We start from the raw sequence: 10401 nt of genomic DNA, 5'->3' as shown, positions 1-10401 counted from the left end.
TGGTCCGAGTGTTTCTACCACTCTGAACGCTCACAGCAACATCTGTATTCAAGTTTTCATTCAACAACAGCAAATGATGCAAAGTCAAAACTATTTGAATTTATTTAAATGTCTTTAAATTGCCTGTTTTGTACCAAAAAAAGCAAACAAAAATATTCAGATGTTTTTTTTCAGGCTCTGTGTCCTTTAGTCTGTCTTTGATTTGACAATAAGACTGTTTTGATTGAGGTCACTCCGGCGAGCGACACCACTTCCTGTCGCGATGTGCAGCGGCGGTACAGCAGATGTTGGGCTCATTCTCCCTGAACAATAACCGCGAGGCAAGAATCATAAATCAGGAACTAAAATAAGAACACGGCCGCGTCCTCCAAAACACACCTGAGCTTCTCTCACCGAGAACGTAGAGGAAGGGAAACACTTTCCTTCTACGACGGGAAATATTCAACACCAAATAGTAGATTATAAATATCCATGTCTTTTTCCCCATCAGTTGTTAATATGGGGACAAGATAATATAATATACATTTATTTTATTTTTAATAAATTATATAATAATGTAATACACATAAATAATTACATATAATATAATACATTTTATTTACTTTTACGATGTAAAAAATATGCGATTTGGAAGCGTGTGTCACTTTTTAGTGTCCCCCGGAAACAGTTTCAGTTGTCAGATGCGCTACATGCAATGTGTTACAGCGGCTTGACGTACGATGGTCTTTAAACGCCACTCATATCTCAACCAATCAGAGTAAACCTTCTCTTTGACATCACAAACCACAGGGACAAGAAACTTAAAGAGCGTTTTTTTTTAAGAATTTTGAAAAGGTTTATTACTTGTGCAATCATTTAGACTTCCAGTATTTTTAAAAAATATCAAGTATGTGACAAACAACACGTGTCTAAAATATACTGGTTGGTTTTTACTTCTGTACCAAAATGGACTTAAATTCCTGCGGATCATATTGCTCCAATAAGTAAAACAGAACACGGTTACATTCCCTTGAACACCTATGTCATAATATATTAAATAATGTGTCATAATAAACATCGAATAAAGTGATGAAGGCTTTCTCGATCAATCGCTCCTCTTTAAAACATCGTAGCTATGGTTACAAAGTGAGTCGTGAGATCAAGCGTCACTAGAACTACGGCAGTCGGCACTGAACACACGGTGATGTCGTTACCTCTAACGTTAAAAACTGTGCACAAAGGACAGCAGCTACCAGTAGGGGGAGCAGTAGTAGATATATGGCACACATTAGCTAAATACTTTAAGACAGCATTTAGAAACATCCGTCCAGATCAGACGGCATCGTGGGAATCTGAGCGGCGAAGGCTTGGAGCCAGAAAGAGAGTTTAATTTATCAAAATAACTAAACAGTTGGATGGAGAAACCCTCAGATACTAGAAGGGAGATTTAAGTGTTTGAATTCAGACACAAACAAAAACTCCCTTCTGTAAACGTAATCAAGAAGGTGGCTAATCTCTGGCTTCAAGCCTCTGAGCTGGAGGTTTTTTTGGGGGGAATCGTTTTTTCTCTGAGATCTTTCCCGTCAATGCGACGCCGTCTTTCTGTCGGCCTCTTTTATTCAATCCATCCAGGTCTGGACACACTCACAGTAACAGTGGATTCACCATGGGGGGGAGGGGAGGTTGTTCAGTCGGAGTCCTGCATCTCTGAGGCCTCTTCGCCGACATTCGACGGGTCCTCATCTGGGAGAAAAAACAAAAGATGCTCGATCACTCGCCAATCTTCCTACGGGAGATATAAAGCTTGAACCCTTCAGCTACTTTGACAGGACATGTATGTAAGACTGGAGGAATGCTAGCAGCTCTGTGAGGCTGCCCAGTGTTGAGCTACATGCTAACATCAGCATGCTAACATGCTATCATGCTTTGCAGGTATGAAGTTAAGATGGTTAGCATGCGTTGGGTATCCAATTTCTACTATTGAGTCTGATATGGAAATGTCATTTTGTTTTGCAGTTATTTGGGGATAAACCAAAGTATCGGACAAATTACAAGTTTGGCCTGATGATTGATGAAAAGTCAGAGGATCCCCAAAGTCAGTAGGATTCATCTTCTGGGGAACAAGCATGTCTGAACTAAATTTCATGGCAATCCATCCATTTGTTGTTGAGATATTTTACTGGAATCTACAAATATCATCCTCCTGGTGGCACTATAGGAAAGGCCAGAGAATAGCCAAAGTCAGTAGGATTCATCCTCTGGGGAACATGAATGTCTGTGCTAAATTTCATAGCAATCTATCAAATTGTTGTTGAGATATTTAACTGAAAACCACAAATATCATCCTCCCAGTGGCGCTATAGAAAACGCCAGAGAATAGCCAAAGTCAGTAGGATTCATCCTCTGGGGAACAAGCATGTGTGGACTAAATTTCATGGCAATCCATCCATTTGTTGCTGAGACATTTTACTGGAATCTACAAATATCATCCTCCTGGTCGCACTAGAGGAAATGCCAGAGAATCACCACAATTGGTAGGGTTCATCCTCTGGGGAATGTGCATGTGAGTACTAAACGTCACAGCAACCCATCAAGTAATTGTTGAGATATTTCAGTGTGGACATAAAGTTGTGGTCTAATATCTACTGGAATATATTTTTCCAATATTGATTTAATTATTGATTTCAGTATCAGCCTATAATAAAAGTCCTGTATCTATCAGCTTCCACTGTGAAGTCTTAAAAAAAAGTTAAATACTTTAAAGTATGACACACACGTTTTTTCAGGGTTCAACAAGCTTGTTTTCTTTGTCTTGATGGATTCTGGTAAGAAAACATTTTCTGCCGAAACGCAGATTGAAAACAACACATTTCACAAATGATGGTTGCTTGTAAATTACGGACACATTTCCTGCAGCGCTCCTGCATATAGGAGCCCAGGTCTGGAGCGTGTTCGGTTTAATGTGTAAAAAAAAATCAATTGGAGAGGAAATGATCTCACGCTGCAAATTACAGGCCCCAGATCCAGAATTAGATCCAACCCAATATAGAAAAATAAGATGAGACAGGATGTTCACTTCAAAATAAAGTGCAAATGTCTGAATTGGACTATATTCTCCAACAGCTTTGGTGGCCACACATATATATATATACATTTTGATGAATGCTGCTGTTCAGCTGCATTTCACAAAGCATCAAGTGGTGCTCAGAGTCCCAGGAACGATGGATGCGGATCCACGATCCATGAACTGAGGTGAAAATGTGTTCCCTCTAATTATTCAACACAAGTGGGCAGAAACTGGGAGACTGGATGATAACACTGACTCGATATTACAATTCATTTTTGGTGACTCTGGTGCAGTAAAATGAGAGGTTTCTGGCGCTCAGAAACACTACCACTTTTGTCCACAGGGGTCGCCAAAGTCAACTCAATATGAAACTCCCTCGTGTATAATTTTGAGGTATACCGTACTTGAGTATTTCCATTTTTACGCCACTACATGTTTTTGATGGCTGGAGTTACAAACAAATCAACAAATAATACGATTATGAAATAAAATACATTGTTAGACATGAAATCGGTGCCTGGAAAGTGGAATCTCTTTAAATATCGGTGTCTAGTTGGGAATCCTCATCATGTTTCAGGTGTCTATGACATGCTATAGAATAATCTTCCCTCTAAGGTTCTCAAATGTCATTAATATTAAATTAATCTAAATAACTATTTGAGGCCCAAAGAGGTAAAATGATCTAATAATTCACAAAAAAGCCCCCAGAAAATAATGATACATTTGTTCATTAAAGCTTTCCTCTCTCCTATTAGTCATGTCACGACCCCTCAGATTTATCCGGTGATCCCTTCCGGGGGCCGAGCTCCTCAGGTTGGGAACCACTGGACTAAACTAACTGATTACAGAGCGTTTCCACTGTGGCTTCAGAACAACCAAACTCACCTGCAGTTTGCTCGTCTGCACTCGGCCTCACACTTTGGGCGTCCGGGGAGCTCGGCTCGTCCGGCGGCCAGCGGAGCTCGCCGCTCTCCACCTCGGCTCCGTCCGTCGGCTCCACCACGATGGAGGGAAGCCTCTTGGACAGCTTCGGATACCTCTCATGGGTATCTGCGAATATCTGAGTCACGCTCATGTAAGGTTCATCACAGCGCACGTGAAGAGAACGGTTAAAAAAACGGATTAGGAGAACAGATGAAAGATTAGACTTCACTGACCTGTGACCTTTTTCCTTATTCAATTGTATCTGAGAATTAAGACAATAAGAAATTAAACTGACTTTCAGCTAACGAGTTCTAAGTCTGTGTAACAACAAGGTTGAAACAAGGCTAATGAAAGTCTTTTTATGGTCTTTTATTAAAGATCTTTAGAATAATTGGAGAATATGGGATTATGACACTTAACCTATGGGTTAATGATGGGATGCTACAGGATTTAATCGTGGACCGCAATAAAAAAAAACACAATAAGTTGATCCAAGTGAATTTCCATTATCAGAATAATTGAAAATATCTTCACTTCAAAAAATGTCATATCGCAAGTATCCTAGTCAAAATAATTGGGATTCAAAAAATGCTTAAAAGTCTCGAAATGGCAGTAAAAGATACTGGCATAAAGAAAATATTTTTATATCCTGTATTTTTTAGAATCAGGCTCTATTTTTCTCTTCTCTACCACGACAGCGAGCTAGACAGCTTTTTCAAACCACTCTTGGCGATATTCACGATTATCCCGATAACGGAAATTCACCATGATCGACTTATTATTGTTATTATCCGCGAAAAAATCATACATCTACTATATGTGACCTAAACCTAAATTAAACCAAATTTTAGGGGTAAAAAAAGTAAATTTCAGTCGATGTCAGACTGAAATAAATAAATTGGATAAGATATAAAAATGTGTTTTGATGTTGAGACAATATCTGGTACGCTGCTAGTAGAAGATAAATCAGTCAGCTGGATGAGACACAAACCATCTATTCACACAGCAGGACCGAGTCCAGCTAATGACCGCCATCAGCCCACATCGTGGTCTTGCTCATCCCTCCCGTGACTCACCGAACGAGTGCCGTCTACTCCGATCAAACCCAGGATCGCTCTGAAAGCGTGTGGAAGGATACGGCGGCCTGGTCTGGTCCTGCTCCGCCCCCGCTGAAGTCCTCCGAACCGGGCTCCAGAGCGTTGATCACCTCGGTCATCCTGGAGGGAAAACACCAATCACTGTCTGGATATCGATCAGCACGGATCAATAACCAGAGGGGGGGGGCGGGTTACCAAGTACAAATACTTTGAGTTTTCAGGTATCTATACTTGAGTATTTACTTTTACTCTACATTTTAAAACAAATATCTGTATGTTTTTCCTTATTAATATGACGTGAGATTCAGTAGAAATGTACTTCATAGGAATACTTTTTACGAGTCAAGAAGTTAAATATCTACTTTTTCAAATAGTCCACAAAGTAGCATTTCTTTTATTCTGATCCTCGTTGGATTTAATCGCCTGATTGGTGGAAAAAAAATATGCAAATAAGAAAGGAAACTGTCTTCAGATTCACTAAAATCAGACAACGTATTTCATTTTTAATGCAGAATATGAACTGTAGACAATATACAACATGAGGGACGTGTGACCCTGGAGGTCTATACGTCAGCCGGGTCCTTTGAAGACAGCGAAGGCTGAACCACGTCAGCTGGGCTGAAGGATCCATCAGTTGGTGAATCCGGGGAAACGAAGGCTGTTTGAAGCGTTTATTGTTGGCACGTTGTATTATTATGTTTATATAAGACAGCAGCTATAACTGATGATAGGACTCCAGTCTTGAGCAGAGAGCTAGGGGACACCATGCATTCATGTGACATCACGGCGTCCTCCGACATCCATTGTCGTACCGTGACAGCTGGTCATCCATTACGTTAAAGAATATATAATTATTGCCATTTAAAAAAAAAAATAAAAAAACAAGCCGAACAGCACCGCGGCTCGTCTTCTTCTCCTTCTCACTCTCATTTTTACATGTGACAAGTTATCAGACCTCACACACACACACAATCACACCAGTTGGCTGCTGTTGCCATGGCGATTGAGATTGTATGCCTCTCTGATTGTCTGCATATATAGTGCACTTTGCCTGAGCGCACAAGGTCTGATTTCGGGAGGGGGGTCCGACATGTGCCGTTACGCAGCAATTACCGCCTCTCAACCCCCCCGTCCATGTCATGGCGGCGTGGAGAGGCGACACAACGCGGCCTTTATTCCTCATCAGAGGCCCGTACTGTTCCTCTGGAGGGAGGCTGTGCAGGGGCCCCGGGGTCAGGAAGGTAGCAACCGGAGAGTTGGGCCCCTGGAGCTCGGCGCATGATTCCAGCCTCGGCGATGAGTTCACTGACGCGCAACACAGACATGAGAATTTAAATGTTGATGCCAGGCGTGACGCTTCCTGTCATGCTTTTTGTTTCTCCCTCCCTCTCTCTCCCTCCCTCTCTCTCCGGCTGAACAACAATATTGTGTTATTTGAGCCATTAAGTCTGAACAAGGTCACTCATGTGTTTCATTTCTGCCTCAGCAGAGAAATGAAATGTTAAAGCTTCACATATTCAGCCGGTTCCAACTGGTGGTTCAAATGATGGTATCAGGAAACTATTTGTTTTTTTACTTAAATGCCAGATTTCTTGAGTTATTGGATGTTGCTCAGTCAAGGGAGTAAATCAGTGTTTTTTAATTTTTTTTTATCAATAACTGAAATTGATTCTAAACTCACAAAACATTTGTTGTTTCTGACCAGGCGGTAACCTCCGGTTCTGAGAAGTGAAGCCAGCGCTGAAGTGCCTTTAAACTTGCATTCCATCTGCTGGCCACCAGGGGGCGACTCCTCTCTGGTTGTATAGAAGTCTATGAGAAAATGGTCCTACTTCTCTCTGCTGGCCACCAGGGGGCGACTCCTCTCTGGTTGTATAGAAGTCTATGAGAAAATGGTCCTACTTCTCTCTTGATGTATTATCTCAGTAAACATTGTAAACATGAGTTTATGGTCTCAATCTCTAGTTTCAAGTCTTCTTCAATCCAATTCATTTAGTACATTATGGTCCATTTAGAGTCCACCAGACCAGAAAGCGGGGGATGCTTTAGGGGGCGGGGCTTACCTGCTGATTGACAGGTTGCTACCACGCTACCAATGCTAGTTAGCTACTAAGATGGCTTAACCTTATTATGAGGCTAACTTTGGTAGCAGCTTCACACCAGAATCCACATGGATCCAGATTTGCTCGAGCTCAAACTCGAGGCTTCAAAACCGTAGTCCATAAACCAACGGATGACATAATTTTATTAATATCTGTTGTCTTTATGTTTTCAAAAACTCACTCATAAACTGTAAAGCACTTAAACTGTAAAAAAAAATCTAAATCAACTACAGCTGAAACGAGTCTTGACTAAATATTAATCAACAGCTAATTTGATTTCAGCTTAATTGATTAAATTGTTTGTGTTTTTTTGCTTCCTAATGTTCTTTTCTTCATTTTATGGAAAATAATCGGATTTGAACCGTCGTCGGAATGAAACAAAACATTTGAAGGCGTCCCGGCTCTTTCACAGTTTCACGGACAAATAAATAACCCGGCAGATGATATGATGAAGAGAATAATTTAGTCGCAGCCAAAAGAAAAAACAACTGTACGAGCCAACAACCGAAGAAAAGGAGCACCCACGATGCACTGCAGCATCACAGACTGGAGTTGGAAGCCAGATAACTTGCACCCCATCTGATCTCTGCATGAAACAAACAAAAAAACAACACACGCATTTTTTCTCCTCGCCTCATTTCCATCTCGCTGCTTTTCAGATGTGCATCTGGTGTGACCTCATGGATTAAAATTCCTCCTCTTCTTCTGTCCGTCCATCATGAGACTCATCACGGTGGAGTCGGTCCAGTTAAAGGAGCAGCAGGCTCCCAAAAACAATCACTTTAATCCCTTATTATTTGCAGATTTTGGCAGAATGACCACCATACTACCCCTGAGCCCCACTTTTCAATATATTTCTGCTGTTAAATCAGAAACCACAGCAAAACCACCTCCTGAAATGCAGCTTCCTCAGATAAATCCTTTTTTTGTTACAGCTCAAGGATATGAAATAAGAATTAAATCCATGTTCAAACATAGTGAAGCTCTCCGTTACTAACCAAACAGAAATGTTCCACTGCTCTATTTTTGTTGAATGTTTCATGTTTGTTGACCTAATTCGTATTTCCTGTCCTATTTTTATTTTTTATTAATTTTTTTTTTTTTACTCAAATGCCACAGAAACTTATTTTTATGCATTTAATATATGGAAACATGATAAATAAATGTACACTGTGCACACACACACACACACACACACACACACACACACAACAGGTAGGCAGGTTACTGCAGGTAGCAGATACTATTAATAGATTTAAATAGCAGTGTTTCTACACCTACACTGATATTTCTGCCCACAATCCCACACGCTGACCATCACCAGTGCAGGAAAGAAAAAACCCCACAAGGTTAATGAATGTTCCTAAATATCTGAGGTGCTGTTAAAAACTACTAAACTCATCAGTCAAACACTTCTTTTTTTTCGTAAAATGAATAAAAGCAGATTTTAGTTGGGAGTTTGAAATGAATGATTGTTTCCTGGTTGAATAAAAAGCTCCGTACCTGTCCGCGCGCTGATCCAGTGTCTCAGAGCAGGAAGGTCTCCGTCCTCCGCTGCTTCATCACACTGATGCTGCTGCCGATGATGATGATGAGGATGGTGATGAAGGTGACGATGATGATGATGTGGATGATGATGATGATGATGGTGGTGGTGATGATGTGGGCCGTTGTGGGCGACAGGCGGCGGGGCGCGCGAAGCTCCCAGTGAAGTTGCCGCTTGTATCGAAGTGTTCAGAGACTGCGCAGTGGAGCGGGACCGGTGCTGCGTTTGATGACTATTGGAAATGTTACGTTCACGAATGGGGGGCGAGGGGTTGTAGTCCTTGGTGGAAGTAGTTCTCTGATCTTTTAACTTGTGAAAGTAGCAATACTGATAGTGTAGAAATACTACTTTCAATATCTAAAGTAAAAGTACAAATGTTTGCAGAATGGCTTATTTCAGAATAATATTATTAATATATATTATTATTTAAACTTTGATATTGCAGCTGGTAAACGTGAGGATCTGTTATTGATTAAATAACATCATCATTTATACATGAATGTAACTAGGAAGTGTTGTGGAGTAAAAAAAAGTGATCTCTCGTTCACTGGAGTCATCCTAAAGGAAGGGATTTACGAAGAGCACCTGAAGGCAGCACCCAATTAAAGGTGATGAAGCTAGCGTGAGTTAAAATGTGCTAACGTCGTTAGCAGTTTGCTGAATTTTGCAGGTAAAAATGCTACATTTTACTACGCTAAAACTCACATTGAACGACGTAAAGACGGAGGAAGACGTCGTCTCTTTTTTATATAAGCCTATTTTATGTCAAAACAGTCGAGTAAAGTTCGTGAAGGGTTATGTGATGCTAACTAAAGGCAATCCAGGGCATTTAACGTTAGCTTAACGTTAGCAGTGCAGTGTTAGCTACAATTGACTAAGGTAGCAGAGGTTTAAATGTGTGTTTAATGTTTTTTTTTTTTACCACACAGTAATAGTGAATGTGTACTTGTGAGCTGTGTCTCCCTCTAGTGTGTACATGTATGTATTAATACTTCCTGTAACTGTGCTTAGAAGTTACTTTGAGTAATATGTCAATACTTCTGATAAAATCGAATAATAATCACCCTTTCAGCATTTTATACTTGAGATACTAGTGTGGTGGAGAGGTATTCAGACATAGTTAAACGTAGTAATACTACAGTGTGAAAAATATTTATATTTACAATATTTATTTAATTTAAAATCTTCCTATTTATATACATGTTATACACACATACACACACATCACTTTAATATTGTAGCAAGTGAAGTAGCTTAATCAACCATAATCTATCAATATGTATCAGCTGATTTATATTCATAATATATATACAAATAAAATATTATTTATTTAATTCATATCTGCAAAGGAACTAGTTTCAAGCTAGTCGCAGGTAGTCTAATTAAATGGTCAAAAGTAAAGTACAAGTGCCTCAAAATTGTACTTATGTACAGTACTTGAGAGTAAATGTACTTTTATTACATTCCACCACTGGTGTTACCAAAATATTGTGTTCAATTTTAAATTTGACCTATTTTAGTCAATCAAATGAAACAAAAAATATACATGAACCGAACATGACCATCATCATCATCAGATTCAGCCACAGGTTTACATATAATATTTATTTATTGTGTCATTAACTTTGCAGGCACAATGAATCAGAGGAGCAGTAATCAAATAAAACTCCAGAGATCATTAAAAGC

At 39.9% G+C, this 10401-nt stretch overlaps 1 protein-coding gene across 1 annotated transcript; it reads right to left on the bottom strand.

The window, feature by feature from the left end:
- Positions 1-800: 800 nt before the first annotated feature.
- LOC311015416 (protein LBH-like) lies at positions 801-8912 on the bottom strand. The gene is made up of 4 exons (XM_084012644.1): positions 8673-8912; positions 5109-5187; positions 3932-4106; positions 801-1722 (listed from the first exon to the last, which is right to left on the bottom strand). Exons 2-4 carry the CDS (start codon positions 5184-5186, stop codon positions 1667-1669), a joined length of 309 nt encoding a protein of 102 aa, XP_083868770.1. The 5' UTR covers position 5187; positions 8673-8912; the 3' UTR covers positions 801-1666.
- Positions 8913-10401: the final 1489 nt, after the last annotated feature.

The sequence above is a fragment of the Eutrigla gurnardus genome, assembly GCF_963514095.1.
Source record: "Eutrigla gurnardus genome assembly, chromosome: 7".
Lineage (NCBI taxonomy): Eukaryota > Metazoa > Chordata > Actinopteri > Perciformes > Triglidae > Eutrigla > Eutrigla gurnardus.
This window is presented reverse-complemented; position numbering and strand designations above follow the sequence as displayed.